Raw genomic sequence first — 19,553 nt, forward strand, 5'->3', positions numbered from 1 at the left:
GAAATCTGAAGAGAAGAAACGCACTTTTGCCCGAGAGACCAGAAGCCTACTGGTTCACTAACGGTCCCCATGGTGGGCTACAGATCCAGGAATAACATGGGGTCCACACCTCACTTGACTAGTATTCTCCCTCCACTGAAACACATATTGTGTCATATTCAATCCACAGGATGGCTCCAGAGGAAGGTAGACCATATAAAGGTTCTTTGAATTACATTACTTTCAAACAAAGACAACATATAAATTGAAGAGTGTTTATTTTCTTTCTATAAAAAAAGCAAATCCAGTTTGCAGTCCTACAGAGGCAACATTTATTTCAACTGCCCAGGCAGTTAAGAGAAAGGGTTCCTGTTTTGCTCTGAATCCAGCTCTCATCAATTCTTGAGAGTCTATTACACACTCCAAGGAGAAACACCTGCTTGATAAAGAGCCTCTATGGCACTGACATGGTGCACAAGAAATGGCTTTTACTGCACGATGTGAAACTTAAGACAAAAGTCAAAACTCACCATTTTCAGGCCCCAAAGGTGGCCTCAAGGCTAATGCGATGCATTAGTTTTCCCAGTTAGTAAAAAAAATATATATGATTTTTAGTGTTTATCCATGAGGGCACTTTTAGGGCAAGAATACAACTCTGAGAAAATCTCTGCTAACATTTTTCATTCCCTTCTCTCTCCAAATCTTATAGCACAAATACTACTTTATTCAAACATGATTTTTAATCTCAAGAAATTCATCTCATTTGCATCTAGGAAAAATAGCACAAAATTTGAAGAAAAGAAAGTACAGAGTTGAGCAATTTTGAAAAGATTTCAGAATCCCTAGCCACTTCCCAGTAATATCAACTATTTGTAGACCCCAGGGCGGTTGCAGAAGGGCCAGAAGCTTCCTGGGCTCACAGGACATTTGCCTTCCTCCCCAAGGATTAAGGATAACAGGGGGCTGAAGCTGTGAAAGAGGCCCAGTAACTATGCAAGACGGCAGCCCTCAGTCTCTGGGAGTGTCAACTCACTCTGCGGCAACTGCAGATATAACATTAAAATGGATGGTACAGATTTTAACCAAATGGTGGCTGAAACAAATCATCTTGTAGCTGCTCAGCACACACCCCTACCCTGAATGAAGCCCGTTGAAGGACACTATTGTTTGTCCTAGTGACTGTGGATAAAGCAAAAATGGTTTGTGGTATATTCAATATCTCGTAATAACCTACAACGGAAAAGAATCTGAAAAAGTATTACATATATATATCTGAATCTTTGCTGTACATCTGTACATCTGAAACACCTATATATATAGATATATATAGATATGGATATATAGAGAACATGCATAGAATATATATATAATATATAACATACATATAACATATATAGGTATATATATAGATATATATAAATATAGCTATAAATATCTGAACCACTTTTCTGTACATCAGAAACTAACACAACATTGTAAATCAACTATACTTCACTAATTTTTTTTTTAAAACTGGTTTGTGGTAACGGGTGGAGAGGAAGTGGCATGTGGAATCCTTGCACCTTAATTTGGTTTGTGGCCACACCAGGCCTTATGGTCTCTGAGACTGCTCCTCTGTGTGAAGGACACCTAGATTGCCACTGGCCAATTTTTATTTTTTTCCTTAAATCTGTACGATCACACCTTACTGATTTTATTAACTATGGAAAATTTTCATTCCCATTTAATTACACGCTGGTCTGAAAAAAAAACTATAAACATTTATTCTATTCTAGAAACATATTTTCCAAAATCCGAACAAGAAAACTACTACATTACAGGCCCAAGACCCTGAGAGCTGACTCCCAAGTTTGGTAGCAAAATACATGTGTGGTGTCCAATTATATTTTATTAAATATCTTTAGTATAAGTTCTTTGTCTTCAAAGTGTCCCTTTTCTCTTTCCTTATTTTAAAAAGGATCATTGGCTCCTTTTCATCAACTTGTAAGTGGACGCCCTTATAATGCCTCCCACGATGGTCCCATAAAGTCTGTAGCACGAGGTGTGCCTCACTGGTCTAGTTCTGGAGCCAAGGACGGTCAAAGCATGGCCCTTCCTGACCACTTGGATGACACCTGGTCCTGGTTCCCAAGGTCTCTTCAGCGCAGGAAGCAGTGCAGACCAGGTCAGCAGTCTGACTTACCACTCTGTCAAATCTGTACTATAAACATTAGGTTATATAAACCCTCAACTTGGAATTTCAAGTCTTCCTGACCTTGGTGCAAGTGATGGAAAAGAAAGTTAAATATGACTGCCAGGACCAACCTGATCCAGTCACTGCTGTTTGAAAAAGGATACCATCTCTCCCAAAACATCTGAACTCTGTAGAGGGAACAATCATGAACACTAAGTGCTGTGTGTTGAATCTATGGACTTTTCTAGAACCCAGATTTGAACTATTACTGAACATGGATAAATGTACAGTATATGAAGATATACCAGTTAACAGACCCACGTCAACAACTGTCTATTTCTCTTAATGTGGAACACAGAGTTTGATATACATAGGGACCAAATAATTAAACATTAATATCTGAATACTTTTGCTACACATGTTGTAACACAAATTTTTTTTTAAAAAACAAACTGGGAGATTTGCTAATACCAGTGGGAAAGCAATATTTACAGCCACATCGCAGTACCTTGAATCATGCCTGCCACAAACTAGATGCTCAGTCAATATTTGTTGAATGACAAACAGACCTCCCTGTTTTCAAAAAGGAATCCAATTACTATTCATAGGTCCATACACAAATAAAAGTCTAGTGTCAATATTTAAAGGATTTTTTTTGCTCACCACCATAATACATTTTGATGAACTTATATAAAATGGACTAACTCGATACAACTTAACAAATAATAATAACACATCTTCTATGTGCCAAATACTGATGAATGTGCTCAGAGAGGGGTTCACAGAGAGTCATGCCAACCATCACCTTTATAGATGGAAACTGGGTTCCTGTGGAAATACACAAACCCAAGTAAAAAAAAAAACAACAACAAAACTATTCATACGGATATTCCACCATGACCTGAAGTTAAGCATGTCAATGTCAGGACCCCTTCCTGGTTTCCCCTCCAAAGCGTATCTGCTTCACCAGCTTGCCACCATCCTGGATGAGACCACATGGATCCTAGCTGGCTTTGCTTCCCACATCTCCTACTATCTCCACTTCCTATTTTTGCAGTGCTTCATCAGAGCCTATGTGTTTCCCTGATGTATGTTTCCATGCATCACCCACATCGAACACTGCAGGACAGCCCTCGACACTATAACAACTAGTTCCCTACCAGACCTTCCCTCCCAATTCCAATCACCTCCCTCAAGGATGAGCTCAATCACCCCAGCCCACTTCATCATTTCGTCCCATCCCACCACAGGTGGAAAACAGGCCCTATACGAAGTGCTATTGACGACACAGGCAGATTTCAGGTGGGGCACACTCTTGCCACAGAGAAATATGCTTTCACCCAAAATGAGTGTCTTAATAAAGTGTCACTGTAATAATAATCATTATCATTATTATTTGAATGGTGGTTGATGTGGCTGTCAGCACGTGGGTCATCCTGGGGTTGCTGGGTCTGAGTCTGACGATGCCATCTCTGCTTGTTGGTTCATGATTCAATCTACCCAGCACACCTCCTGAGGCTGGGCAGGCAGGGCAACCAGATAGGTACTCTGGTTTCCTTCTGATGCCCGTGAGCAGATGAACTGCACACTCGACATTAGCAGTGACAACATCATTTCAACAGTGTCTCAAATAACGTGGACGTAAGATTGAACATGCATTTTACCTGCTGACGCTTTTCAAATTCCAACTTGATCCGGGACTTGATGCAATTGCAAGTGTCCTGATACGTCTGCTGCAGAGCCAGTTCCATGAGGTGCTTATGGTACGCCCCGGCCAGGTTCCCGCAGATGAAGATGATCACGTTGGCCAGGATCTGAGGACACAAAGAGCCACTCAATAGGGCGACCGTTTATCATTCGAGAACAGAACAACACCACAATGCACGTGAGCAGCAGTCTTCAAAGAGATGACTCTGCCTGAGGTTAATTTTATTTCTGTTCCCGAACACACATTTTTATTTACTTAACAGAAAAGGATTCCACCCCCTTCTTGGATCCGTGCCCTCTGACAGGTCACTTTGCTGCCCCTCCCTTGTCTCTGGGCTCAGCCATGTGACTCGCTACAGCTAATGCAATGTGGGTGGGAGTAATCGAGTGCCAGATCCAGCCCAGGTTTAGAAGGCCTGGTGTGTTCTGGGTGACACTCTTGTGTCTCATCAGGAAAAGACTAGCCCGCTGGTCCCGGGAAGATGAGAAACTCATGGAACAGAGACACTCAGCCAACCCATAGTCCACTATCGAGGACACTGGGATTTCATGGTTGTCATACAGCATTACTGTGGTACTCGATGATACAGGCTGTATTCACTGAGCCTGGAGAAGTTATATTCCCCATTATTTACTGTTTATATAGGAATAGAGGAACCTTTCAAACCATGTAACTTGTTGCTCTATTCATGATAAAAACCGTTCATGTTCACAAAAATTTGTGGTGGGAGGGGAGAGAAAAATATATAAAGAAAAACTACAAAGAACCTATAATTGTCCTGCCCACGAAGAACTTGGTGCCATATTTTCTTCTGTCAAGACTGTTACCTTGTTCCAAAGGAACCAAGTTCATTCTGAATGCAGAGTTTTGCTTTGCTTTTTTAAGTTAACATTTAATCTGATTTTTTTCAGATCATGAAAATTCTGTAGAAACAGGATTTTGAATGCTTAGATAATATTCAGTTCTATGACTATATCATAACTTAGTTATGTCTATGCTATCTTTATTAATATTCTTTATTAATAAAGAATACTTTACTTACTTTATTAATATTATTTATTAACATTCTCTGCATTTGCTTTAGCTACAGTGGTCAACCTCGTGTCTAAAGCTTTGGCCTCATATTTAATCATTTCTCAGGCTCAATTAGTAAAAGACACTGAGTTGAAAGCCTTGAATATTTTAAAGTTCTTGATACCTATGGCAAAATCGCTCCGAGAAAATGTTCCACTGATACTCTCACCACCAGTGTATGACCATGGTCTTTTCAAGGCCCACTATTAACACAGAGCAAGTGGTAAAAACTAAATAAAATTGAGGATCATGTGTTCGGGGCTAGACCTGCCCAGGTCTGGCAGGGCATGCACGGTCACACCTGCAGAAAATGTCCCTCTGCTCTCACCCCCCTCCACATGACCCTACCTCTCACCAAACGGGCACTCATCCCTTCAACAACAAAGGCAGAGCGTCTGTGTCCAAAAGCTCTGTGCTCCTTGCTAAGGGTCTCCCACTGACACAGGTCAGCTTAACACATCAGTCAACTGACACGGGCAGCATGCATGCCAGGACTCAAACACTCTTGGGGGAATTTTTATTCCTAAGCCTTCAAGGTTCCCATGACAGGACTTCACAGAGAACCATGCCATCCTCCCTCTGCACAGTGTAGTACTCCCGATGATTAAAATATTAGCTCTGTGCATTGCTGAGTGAGTGTGTGTGTGTGTGTGTGTGTGACATGCATCTGTGTGATTTGCATGATACATGCATGATACGTGTGTACATAATATGCATGTAAGATTTCTGTGATGTGTATGGTGTGTGTGATTTGTATATGTGATATATCCATGTGACACGTGTCTCTCTCTGAGTTATTCATGCATGATGTATGTATGTGGTACACATGTGTACCTGGTATGTGTTATGTGAATGATATGTGTAATGGATGTGTGCATGTCATATGTAATTTATATATGGGATAAACGTGTGGTTTGGGGTAGTGTGTGTGGTGTGTGTACATCATGTGCACACGTGACACATGCAATGTGCTCTGTGTGTGCCTCAGCACAGAACAGGGGAGCAGTGTGCTCGTCTTCGGTGTTGCTCCCAAGCATCTCTAGTTGCACAGGCTCTGTTCCTTCCCACTGCCGTCCTTTCCCACATCACCCCCGTGGATGTCAGTCCTTTGAGGATGTGGGAAAGCCCATAAACTTCCTGGCTTCCTGCCTGAGCACAGGTCATTTCAGAGCCGGGCCCAGGGGTACACTGTTAATTTAGTCCTGTCATGCTTTGCTTCTGCAAAATGACCATCTGCTTCGCTAAAGATTCTTCAGACCTTGACATTGCTGAGTTTGCTTTGAAGAACAGTGACCCAAAGAATGCAGGAACCAGAAGTGCCAACACAAACCACACTGCCCGGAATTAGAAAGCACCAACTCTTTCCTTATTAGGTGCAGCTGAAATAATAATAAAAATAACTGTGATTATCTATGAGAGCTTCTTCTTTTTCTCCTTAAAAATGCCTTCAAACAAAGACGCAAACATTTTAGGAACTCAGTTCCTCCAAAATAAGAACCAAATGTAAGCAAGGGAACTGAATCAAGCCATCCCCTGTCCCCTGGCCTCCCTCAGCAGGGAGTACGAAAGGGGCATCTCTATTACAACACTGCCTGCCTGACCCAGTGCCCTGGCAACTCTGCAATGTCATGGGATGGAAGGAAAAGCCTTCTTTCGCTTACTCATTCATCCATTCATCCATTTGGTCAATGGATGCTGCATTGCTTCCAACAACATGTAATTCGAACCCTCCCTGGCTATAGATAATTAGAAAGAATGTATTTATAGGTTTTTATTTGGATATGTAAAGGAAATGCTTAAGAAATAAACAGCTAAGAGTTTTAATGCCAAGTTGTTATGGTCTTTCTCTTCTGGTGGAAAATTTAATCAAATTACAAGCATTTTTCTGATCCCTGCTTTCATCCTAAAATACCATAGTCTAAGGTTAATAGAATTAGTCCTGGTATTTTAACAACTACACATATTTACATATGTGATTGATATCCTAAAGCATTTTTCCGTCAAAAGGGCGCATTCATATAATGACTCTATAAAACCTAGGGCACAAGGAAGTGATGCGGTTAAGGTTTTCTTTTCAAAAATAATATCACAGCATTTTACTTCCTAGAAGACTGTTTAACACACAATAAAACACACAATAAAAAATCCTATTTTCACAATGTTGGATTTATTTTATAACATCATACTGTCTTGATGTCTTCTTTTATCTCGTTGCTTCGTTTAGCTACTCTCACATCTGTCAGAAAATAGGAGAAGGAACTTAGCTTCCCAAGAGATGTCTTGGAAGAAAATAAATTGTTTAAGGTAATAACAGCAGCCAAGGTTCACCACAAAGTTTCAAATTAGGCCTTAAGATCAAGCTTGACCCACGATCCAGAATCTGTGCAAACCGGACTCTGCCCAGTTGTCACAGAAGCCTGGTTGTCTCCACCACTTTCCATTTCCCCAACTTCACTTGATGTGAGGGTGGGAAGATTGGTCAACACTTGTCAGTGATTCTCAGGAGATGCATAAATAATCAGTCCTGTGCTGGTGGGAAGGCCGGTACCCACCAGCAAACTCTGAGTCTACTTCTTTCACAGCCATCACCTTGCCTTTCCAAACACACCTTGTTTCATCCTTGCAAGAGTCCAGAAAGTAAAACAGCCAGGAAGATGGACATTTTTGTTATTTCATTTTATAGGCAAAGAAACAAAAGTCTACAAAATTAAGAGACTGGAGGGCAGGGCTCCACCAGGCTCTCAGGATTACCCCATACCCACCCACATGGCCCTGATTCACATGGGCCAGGGCACATTGGTCTAGCACAATCCCACCCTCTACTTGGGCGTGGGGAAAGTATTTCTGAAGAATTTCTAAAGAGACATGTATAAGCTTTGAAGCAGCTAACATCATTTTCCTTTACAAAGCATTTGTATTTGATGCTATAAAGCGCCTTCATCATTTAAAGTTCTTTTAAGTGGCTGCAGTTTGGAGACCACACGTCCATGGAGCATTTAACTATGATGCTGGTACATCGACGTACATTCAGAGGAAAGTAACAGGACGTGAGGCCGTTCCTAACGGGATCACGTGACCAAGGGCAACTGACCCGAGCAGGGTTCTTTCACCTGGGAAAAGGACATTTAAGGATGTGAGCTCACTGTCTTCAAACAGTTGAGAAATTATCACGAGGATTAGGTGACCACTCAGGTCCTCTGTGACTCTTTTAAAGAGTTTTAAAATTGTTCAATACTCCCATTCTTAACCTCAGGTTAGGGGTTGCCGATTACAATGTCTACAGAGGTCAGCAGGCAGCACACATGCAAGCTGAGGGTGGGGTGAGGCTCCTGGTAACAGATGAAGCCCCATCACTCAATACCATGATTTCCCTGTGAGCTCACTGCACAGGGCTGGAGGAGAAAGGACAGTACAGCATTTAAAACAGGTCCTCAGCTTAAAACAAAGCAGATCATAAATATGCAAAAACACCAATTATAAGTCAAAGGATAAAAGGGATTATAAGAACTTGATGAACCGAGCTGCAAATGAATATTCAGCAAGCTCACTGCATCTCATAAGCATCAAATTTGGCTTAAATAAAACAATGCTCTTGCTTGGGAGAGAAAATGATCAAGGTAGAATTTTCCTTAACTGAGCTCTCAAACATGGCTACAGAGAATCACAATTCCATCTCCTCAGCATTTCCTGCAACCCCCAAAGAATTAAGTTTGCTATACGCCCTGGCCTCAGGATTTCTATTTTTTATCAGCCTTTTAGTATAGACCAGAAACACTGTGCTTTGGCTATAACATCTAATGATCCTCAGGTCACATGCTGGAATCTTCTTCTAATTTAAAATCCCTCCAGATAAGGAGTGGAGTCAGAAAATATTATGGGCTGAATGTCATGTCCTTCCCAGATGTATATACTGAAGCCTTAACTCCCAATATGATGGTATTAGAGGTGGGACCCTTGGGAGATAATTAGGTTTAGATAAGGTCATGAAGGTCCGGTCCCCATGATGAAATTAGCGTCCTTATAAGGAAAGGAAGAGACTCTCTCTGTCTCTCTCTGTCTCTCTGTATCTGTCTGTCTGTCTCTCTTCCTCTCTCTGCCATGTGAGAAGGGGTGTCTGCCAGGAAGAGGGCCCTCACCAGAATAGAATCATCAGCACCTTGATCTCAGCCTTCCCAGCCTCCAGGGATGTGAGAAATAAGTATCTCCTGTTTGCACCACCACCCAGCCTGGGGTGTTTTGTTATGACAGCGTGAGCTAAGACAGAAAGTTATGAAGAAAATTGAAAAACGAACCACCTCAACAATGGGTGTTATTAGCGTTTTGGTTGGTTAGACTGGAATTGAAAATTGGGAGTCAAATGCAATTTGATTTCCTATGGAAATGGCCACTAGAAATAGTACTGTTGGTTGTGATTATTATTTTCATGATTCTCTTTTATATTAGAGCTGTTATTAGTAGGTCTTTTTGAATAGCATACATTATGCTATTTTTCCAGCTATATTTGGGCTAAAGGGCTAAAGAATCTTACACTTAGGGTTCAAGTTTGGTATCACAGCTAGATAAAATTTCAGGGAGGAGTTTGAGAGTCATTTGCTTCTCTCAGGAGTGTTCCACCAGCTCATTACAGGCCAGTGGAAAGAGATGGGCCTAGAAGATACTCAAGATCTTGATAGAAAGTTCCTCTCACAAATTAAGTCATTGAGAACACATCTTCCCTAGAAGGGAAAGCTGGCTTCACCCTGCAGAAACCCAGACTTGTACATCTCAGCTCAGGGATTGCAAATTTGAAACTGATGGGGAGAAAGCTGGCTTGATTAATAGTTTAGAATAACAAAAAGGAGACAAAACATAGAGTTTCCAATATTCAGAACTCAGTGGTAGAAGAATGCACAAGCCTCCCTCCACCGAGATCCATAGGTCACTCTGCTTTCCACAGAGGAGTGCACCGTCACACGTTTGTTCTCTCATCCAGACTCTCTGATTTCAAGCATGTGGAAGAATCTTAGCTTTCAGGGTTTAGTTCCCCTCCACCACAGGAGCGAGAAGACCAAACAAATAAGCTGTAAGGAAAGGAGGGAGCTGCTAACTCCAGAACTCATAGCCCACTTCTCCTGTGGCCAAAATGGGACCAGTCATTTCCTTTTTGTTGTTAACTTACTCTGCAGGCCATTTCTGTAAAACAACACCAGCAGACACTCTTCTCCCCACTCTCTTTGTTTCACAGAGCTCCAAGCCCAATTGGGAGTTTACCTGTGATTACAAAGGACTTTTATTAGAGTTAGTCTCCATCTGGTCCAAACTGTCTCCTGCCCTTCCGCTGGCACAGTGACGTCTGAATGATTACATCTGACATTCTGTCAACCAATCGATGATTAACTGAACTTTACATCTTTACTAGTACCCAACAGAAGCCACTGTCTCCTTGGTCTTTGTGAGTCCACATAGTTGAATGAAAGTTAATTATTCCAAAGAGGTTCCACTCTTTCAGAAACCCAGAGGACGAAGCAGTGCTGGATTGTCCAATGGGCTTAATAAATGCTGGTTTCTGGGTATTCCTGAACCTTCTCTCCCATATATAATGACATATGCGCAATAGGAGAACACCTCTAAGTGCTGTGTCTCAGTGCGTTTCAAAAACTTTAGAAACATATAATTATATACTAATTAAAACTCAAATTTTATTCACCTTGAATCAGCTCACCTAAGGATCTGCACTAAGCAATACAAAATTTGCCTAATTCTAGTGATTTCAGTGGACTTACAAGTGAAAAAAAAAGATATTTGAGCACACTTTAGACTTTAATTTAGACAGATAATCTCTCTAATTAATCTGGATCAATGAAATTTAGCTTCGTTTAAACACTATACACAATTATCTTCACTTATCACTGCTTTATAGGGGACACATTTGATCCACATTTAAAAAGTTGAGGCAACAGGTGTTCAGATTCAGTCAACAAACATGACCAAGGCTATCAGACACTCCAACCTGTGCAGCTTAGTTTAAGATGGAATGATACACCACTTCATGTGAGATAAATATGTCTCTTCAACCAACAGCACGCAAGAAGGGACACACATCTTTTATGGGTACTCGGGGTACATTTGCATGGCTACCCCATTGGCAACTTGCATTATGACCTACTTGTGACCCCATTTATAACCTACACAATAGGAGATAAATTAGAATTAAGCAAACCAAGCACAATATACCCTGCCAATTATGACTGAAGAAGAGGACACCTTATGAAGTTGAATGGAACTAAATGTAGATATCAAATGTAACATGATAACAGAGGGACAAGTTTGCTGAGGGCAATAACACCACAGGGATAGCACAGCCAATCCTGGGTATGAACTTAAACATGACATTAGCAAGTGCATTCACACGGAAGTGATAGATTGCAAAGTCCTGTGCAGTCACGGACTCCAAATACAGGAGAAAAAACAATGAATGCTGTGATCCTCAAGGTCTACCCTGGAATTGCCCTTTTTAATCAGACCAAAAGATATTCCATAAAGTCATGCTGTGATTAAAAAAGATAAATAACTGCTTGGCTGCATAACTGAAACCTTCTGCAAATTGGAAAACAAAGAAATTTCCTATTACAAACTAAACTAGATGTTTCATTAATGATACTAATTAGGGGAGGGGATGGCTGGCAGCAGCTTTCCTTTTAACAGGATAAAAGGTTGAAATGCACTTAAAAGTAGTGTCTCCCCGGAGGGTGCTCCTGGGTTTCCTTGCCACCTTCTTTCCTCTCCTACTGAGGGTTTTCCTGAGGAGTGGGTCTTGGAGGAAGCAAAGAGATTTATACCGTTGACACCAGACTCTGACTTCTGAGCAATTTCAACCAGAGAATATATTGGGCTGGCCAAAAAGTTGGTTCGGGTTTTTGTACGCTGCTACAGAAAAACCAGAACAAACTTTTGGGCCAATGCAGTACATTAGTTCCACCCAAATCACCAAGGGGCATCTCATGCTCTCTCACAGGGCCACGACCAAGCAGCTCTTCCCAGTCAGCACCATTCCAGGACCCTAATCAAAAGGAATGGGTTTTGCTAAACCCGTGTGTGCGCTAATCTCCTTGGGCTGCAGGGACAAAATACCACAGACTCAGTGGCTTAAACAATAGAAATTTTTGTTTGTTTCTTTGTTTACAGTTGTGGAAGCTGGACGTCCAAGATCAAGGTGTCAGCAGGGTTATTTTCCCCTAAGACTTCTCACCTGGCTTGTAGATGACCACCTTCCAGCTGTTTCCTCACATGGCCTTTTCTCTATGCAAGCCTGTGTGCCCCTGGGGTCTCTCTGTGCGTCCTAATCTCTTTTTCTTATAAGGACTCCACCCTAATGGCCTCATCTTAGCTCAGTCACCTCTCCAAATGCCCTGTCTCTAAATACAAACACATTCTGTGGTACTCAAGGTTGGGCTTCAACATTACTCTCTTAACTTTCATATAGAACACAGAGCAGTGCTAATTATATTTATCATGTTATATACTGCATCCCCAATACTTATTTACTTTATAACTGGAAGTTTGTACCTTTTGACTGCCCCTCACTCAATTCTCCCACCTCCAACATACTACTGAGGTTATTTTTTCTATTTTTTTAATTGAAGTATTCTAGATTTATGATGTTGTACTAATTTCTGCTGTACAAAGGACTCAGTTATACACATATATACATTCTTTTTTTATATTCTTTTCCATTATGGTTTATCCCAGGAGATTGGATATAGTTCCCTGTGTCTTTAAAACTATTGAATTTTAAAGACAGATTATTTATAAATTACCAGAAAATTCCCTTAAAGGTTAACCCTGCATTCCTTAGAAATTTGGGGCTGGTAGCTCTTTTGCAGAAATGCCACATACTGCTGATGGCTTAATACAAACTAAGACATTCATTACATCACTTCATTTGTTCAAAAAACATTTATTGAGCATTTATTTATAATCAACTAAATGTTATATTCTCCCCGCCCAAGAAATCAACCTCGCTGACAAAAATGTAATAAAACAGACCAGTAATAAATGTCAACAAAGCAAGCAAACAAAGGCAGGTGATGCAAAGCAGGCTTCTAGGCGCTGCACAGGTGAGATTTCAGAGGGATGGCCGTGATCGTCCTACCGTTAGGGTTCCCCATTAGCGGGCCGTCTTTATGAGACTTACGGATGCCTGCGGTTGAAGGAAAACTGCTGATAAACTGAGCATGCATCGCATACGTCCTCCAACATTACTATAAACTTTTACTTGCAAAAAGTAAAACCACTAATGCAGAGGTTCCCAAATGTTCTTGTTTCACAATGCCCGTGGTGTCTTCTTAATATTTTCATAGCATTCCTAGGCCAAAGGAGACGTCTAACAGTCTTGTTTATTAAGTAGTAAGGTCTGGACTGCGTAAGCATTATGCCCTAACAGCTTAGGAGCTGTTGGAAGAGAAATCCAACATATATATTGAAATAAAATATTATAATTTTATTTCATTCTTAAGTGGCCACTTACTATGTGACTTACTATGGGCCCTCAGTAGTCAGTGTGTCTGTTGAGCATTGCATCTGCACAAACACTAGCCTCGGATTCAACACCGCCACCCACATTTCCTATCCTGTCTTGATTTCCCCAGGCCACTGTTCTTTTTCCCGGTCACATATGCCAAAAACCCAGCTTGACAACAAAAGGAATGCAGTGCCACCTAATATTGAAACCATCAACTACCTTGAGTTGATTTCCACAGTGACAGATGTCCAGTGTTGCTAGGTTCCCCTTGAAATTTTAAAATATCCTGGGATGCCCTGGTGGTGCCTTAACACATGGTTTGGAAAGCACATCACTAATGACATACAATTTCAACATCAATAACAAAAATATATTAACTAATTAGGTAGAATAAAAAGGGTTATTAAACTCATGATGGGTCTGCTACCTATTTTCTCCTTAATCGACTCTGAGAAGACACACGTGATTCGACCAAAAATATATGAGACTTCATATGGGGAATCTAATTTTTTAAAAAAATAATACTAATGAACTTATTTACAAAACAGAAACAGACTTACAGATATCGAAAACAAACTTATGGTTACCAAAGGGGAAACATGGGGGGAAGGGATAAATCAGGAGCTTGGGATTAACAGACACACACTATTATATATGAGACAGATAATCAGCAAAGACCTACTGTATAGCACAGGGAACTCCACTCGATAATCTGTGATAACCTATATGAGAAAAGAATCTGAAAAAGAATGAATACACGTATATGCATAACTGAGTCACTTTGCTGTACACCTGAAACTAACACAGCATTGCAAATCATCTACACTCCAATAAAATTGAGTATGTATATGTATGTGTGTATATATATATATATGTATATGACTTGTTGGCAGTTTACACAGAGGTGTCTGTTTCTCCCAAGTAAACCCGAACTGAAAGTATTATTGTGCAGATTCTCGGAAGCTGCAGCCCGGAGTAGCAATGGGTTTAACCTTCTGGGTTCAGGTCTTCTCTGTGTCATTAGTGATAGCAACTACTTCCTCCCCAAGCCAACTAGTCTTCCTTGGGGACAAGAAGCCGCAATTAAATATACCCCGTGAGTCCAGTTTCAGTCAAGGGCTCACCCAAAAAAGATGGCGTATGCAAAAGAGGCAAAGTCTCATGAAATGACAATTTACAAAGGTTTTCAGATGGTGGGTTTCACATACACTGTCTCAGCCTATCAAGAAAATGAGTTAAAGCCCAAACCCTCATTTGGGACCATAATGATCATATTTTTAAAATCTCCAGTGCTTTCCAAGTCTAAATACATTTCTGTGATGAACTAACATGCTTCCTGATGGTGTGAAGAAGCATTTCAAGCCAGGAATGAAACAGAAATCTATCCAAGGCTACTAGAATTCCAAAGAATGAGTATAAAAAGTTAAAAATACTCATTTCTATTTTCCAGTGGACATATTACGTAATAAACCTGCCCACTAAAATTCCAGAGTAAAATTATTAGATGAGCAGTCCAGGGGTACTAATTTTTTAAGGACAATAATAAAGAGTAGAATTCTTAGTCCACAGCTAATGAAATTCCCTTTATTTTGCATCATATGAAATCAGTCATTAACCAATTAGGGTAATGTTTACTATCTCACAATTTAACTATTTGAGAAACAGTTTGATGCCTTTTTAGAATGAGTTTGCAAGGATATTTGGAATATGAAATTAAATAGAAACAGCAAAGAAGTTTATTGCTATAGGTTTAAAAGACAAAGAGGAATTATCTCTACACTGAGAAATTATCTCTATACTGGAAAGAGGCAGGACATGCAGAGCTTCCCGTGATCAGGTGGTCCTGAAGGTTGTTTTCCCCCCATCAGAGAAATGGAAATGTTGTGCTTGCTACAGGAAATAGTTTTCACACCTTAAGGATTTCTATAGGCAATCACACACTGAAAGATGCTGATGAGAAAAAACCGTGCCTAGCATCAAAACCACATGGGAGTAGAATTGGAATGGAGGAAACGGTTTGATTTTAGAATATGCATTTAGAAATTTCTTTGTTGGGATGAAATTTGACAACCAAATTCCACCACTTGCAAGAAAAATACCTTTTAACCTTGATGCAGAAGAAAACCACACAGCCTGGACCATCACCTTGATTATCAATTGTCTCCAGGCAACAGGGATTTCAGGCTCCAGTTCATGCCCGCTACTTCTGTCATCAATCTCTCCCTCTTTGAACCATTCCCAGCAGCAAGCAAGTCTGCTCCCAACCGAGCAGTGCCTTCCCTAAATACAACACAACCCTGCCTTCTTCTTTATTTCTCATTTCCCTTAACAGCCGAACCTCAATGGCTTGTCTACTGAAGCTCTTCCTACTTCTTTGGTCTCTGATTCTCCATATCCCATTTCAAACTATGTAGCAACCCCAAGAAGCCACAAAAACTACTCTTGTCAAGCTCACTGGTTACCTACAACTTCGTCAATCCCATCCACTCCTTTCCACGCTCCCCTTACCGTGATTCCCGAGCAGCGTCCTCAGCAGAGCTGGTCCCTTTCTCCTGCCAAGGATCCTGGTCTCTCTCAGCTTCCTTGGCCCCATGCTCCCTGGGGTCTGGCCATTCGGCTGACTCCAATGCTCTGACTCAAATACTGCCCTCTCCGGGGCTCAGTCTAGGTCCCTTTCTCTTTCAATTCCCCCATTTTCCCCTTGCAGGGACATCCATATACCTGGCGCCTTCTTCAACACCATCTAAATAGCACCAACTCCCAAAGGTGGACCTTGAGCCCAGATCTTCCTTCTGAAGTCTAGATCAAGAAGAGTTGGCCTGCCCACTTTAATGTCTACACTGAACTCTTCACTCATCTTGCCCCAGTCTGCATCTTTAGTTTCTATTCATGCCCTACCCCTCAGTTCCACTCAAGGTACCGTGCCCTCCTTGGGGGTCATCCAGCTTGCCCATCTCTCCAGGCTCAAGGCCTTTGCACACACAGTTCTCTCTGCCTGAGAAGCTCCTTCCTGCCCCTCTTCCTGTGTGGGGCCTACTCACACCTGGCTTCCCTGACAGTCCTGCCCTGAGCATGCTCCATGAGGGCCTCCTGGTAATCCACCAGCTGCACCTTGCTATTTCTCCCAATATCACTTTGCTCCCCAAAAGGTGATAGCTTGTATTTACCCATTAGCTTATTGCCTGTCTCTCCTGTTTTGCTCTATGGTCCATGAGGGCAGGGATCCCATCTGTTTTATTCCATTATGGATACATTGGGTAATTTGTATAGGGTCTGTCATAACGTGTTCTTGGTAAATAGTCTCTGTTTCTTTTTTCGCTTCTGTTTGTTTTGTTTTGTATTTTTGTCTCCATTGGGTCTTCATTGCTGCACGTGGGCTTTCTCTAGTTGCAGCAAGCGGAGGCTACTCTTCGTTGCGGTGCACAGGCTTCTCATAGCAGTGGCTTCTCTTGTTGCGGAGCAGGGGCTCTAGGCACACGGGCTTCAGTAGTTGTAGCACATGGGCTCGGTAGTTGTGGCTCACAGGCTCTAGAGTGCAGGCTCAGTAGTTGTGGTGCACAGGCTTAGTTGCTCCGTGGCATGTGGGATCTTCCCGGACCAGGGATTGAACCTGTCCCCTGGAAGGTGGATTCTTAACCACTGCACCACCAGGGAAGTCCTTGGTAAATATTCTTTGAATGAATGAATATAATCGCTCATATCCACATGATTCACTACACCACAATTGGAGAGATCCTAATTCATATACTGAATAAAAATATTTTTTTTTCATTCAACAAATATTATTGAGGGCCCACTATGTGACAGAAGCTGTTCATGGTACAGGGACTATAATTTTAAGTAAACAAAAAAGACAAAAATTCTTGTCCTGGTGGAGCTTAAATTTAACTATGATTTTTGGCTTTGGATCAATCCACTCCATTATTCTGCCTTTCATATTTGGGGAGAAAGCTTCGTAATTGCTTTGTCAGATGTCATCCTTAAGAGAAGGGTTATGCTTTGACATATACCTGATGTCCCTTCAGTAATTCCATGCAAATAACACCTGGGACAGACATGAAGAATTTGGACCCAAAATTGTCCCATCAGATTTAACCTGAAAAGGATGCAGATACATGTTGCATCACCTGAAAGACAATGCAATTCTGGCCAGATTTGATTCTGATCTGTTGGGCGAACAAAAACATCTGAAGAAAGATATGTGCAAAAAAGGAGGGAGGTGAGTGGGTGGTAAAGATTTTAATTTTGGAAGCAGAGAAAGAGGCTAGTCTCTGAGGAAAACAATGTTGTCTGGAAGAGAAGTCGTCTTGTCAGCGGATTCCAGTACCTGGCCCACCTGGCTGGTGTATCCCTCTAAGTGGAGCCTCATAGTTTAGGCTTTAGGAAATGGATTTCTTAGGCCATACATTCTCAGCAGGGGCTCCAAGAGGGCAAACACTGGTTCTCGGGGAAAGCCAAAAAATTAATCTTTTAATGCATGATACACAGATATGCATATATAAATAGATATGCAATATACCTGTGGTATTAAAATATCATGGGGGATTGGTTAGAAAAAAAAAATTTAAAAAGTCTTCTTAAGAGAGTAGTAATGGAGAAAGGTCGAGAAACATTGCCTTAAACATACAAATCCCCACTCCACCTGTGTTATAACTAGGCTCATGAGTGACCTTTGGACAAGGTGGCTTCTTGCTATAGAGAGAGAAGATAAGAGATGATTTTATATGAACAACTAACTGGTCTACCCGATAGGCATATTCCGCATGATAAATTAATACATTGGCATCCTGGGTTTAAATATCATTCTTTGCCACTTTTGTTAGAGCAAGTCAGCCTCCCACATTTGGTAGATTACTAACAAGGTAACACTTCAGAGCTCTCCAGACCACGGGTCACTCCCTGTAGAGGAGCCAATGCCCCCGGCAGACAGATGCTACCTGTGTAGACAGGCTTCCCCAGGAGACACATCTGTCTGATTACATCATTCTTTGAAGCAAGACCAGCTCATTTATGACCCCATCAGCCACAGATTAAAATCCACCCTTCTTAACCTTTGTATCTTTCCCATTGGTAATGTACATAAACTACACCCAATTCTGTACAGGTCTTTTGCCATCTCTTACAACTATAGTGAATCTAATAAAAACATCACCATAACATACAAATGCAAATTTCATGCACAAACTGTGCTCTATTTAGAGAGCCAGAAACTTATATTTTAAAGCATGCTTTCGATTCTAAGTACGATACAAATACGTCTTCTGATTTTGTTGTTAGCAATCAGAAAAGCGAGATAAACTTCAGTAAGGTCCTTACCTCACCAGAGCTCACTGCACCAAACTTCTGAAACAGGCTGTGCATTAGAATCACCTGGTGCTTTAAAACGATGCCTAAGTGCCCAGAGCCCACTCCTGGAGACTCAGTAGGTTATTATTTTTTTTAACATAAATCTCCCCAAGTGCATATGTTTTACACTACCACTGGAGAAACTAATGTCAATAAAAAAGTAGATAGCTAAACCTGAATATTGCCAGAACAAAGAAACAATTCAAGTGGAGGGAAGAGCTGAGAATTTAATAATGGATTGAATAATGGCTAATGCTAATGAGGATGAGCTTCTCCAGAAGAAGGAGGGCTTTGCTATTCAAACTAAAGATGGGAAGTGTGGTGTACTTATTTAAACCAAATCGAAGACACCCTTCCACTCATTCAGGAGGGCTCCTACACTGATTAGAGGAGGGAGATGAACACTGCAGTAAGAGGACTAGAAAATTAACTTGGATAAAGCTGAGGTTGAGTGGTGGGGTATGGGAGCGGGGGAAGAGGAAGCAGCTGAATAAGATATGGGCCCAGGCCAACCTCAGACACTCACATCTGAACAGACAGTGGGATTTCAAAGGACCCGCAGTAACAGGGGAACGAGGACCAGGGGTAGGGATGGAAGACAATATGTACACAACATGACATCAAAGAAATATTTTAGCGAGGTTAGGCTTCCCAGTAACTTCTAGAGAAATATTTTTAAATGCACCCTTTCCAGACTATAGAGTTGCTACTATCGTGGGCATATACGTTTTGTTCTGAAAGCAAATAGCAAACACTCAGTAGTTTCTAAGAGA

General features: G+C 41.3%; 1 protein-coding gene across 1 annotated transcript in view; it reads right to left on the reverse strand.

Moving 5' to 3' along the window:
- The window catches only part of ADCY2 (adenylate cyclase 2), a 433,799-nt gene that overhangs the window by 218,674 nt on the left and 195,572 nt on the right, over window positions 1-19,553 (reverse strand). The window contains exon 4 of the mRNA XM_004274498.4: window positions 3,817-3,966. Coding sequence (XP_004274546.1) covers window positions 3,817-3,966 — 150 coding nt within the window. The remainder of the gene's footprint in view (window positions 1-3,816; window positions 3,967-19,553) is intronic.

The sequence above is a fragment of the Orcinus orca genome, chromosome 3, assembly GCF_937001465.1.
Source record: "Orcinus orca chromosome 3, mOrcOrc1.1, whole genome shotgun sequence".
Taxonomy (NCBI): Eukaryota; Metazoa; Chordata; class Mammalia; order Artiodactyla; family Delphinidae; genus Orcinus; species Orcinus orca.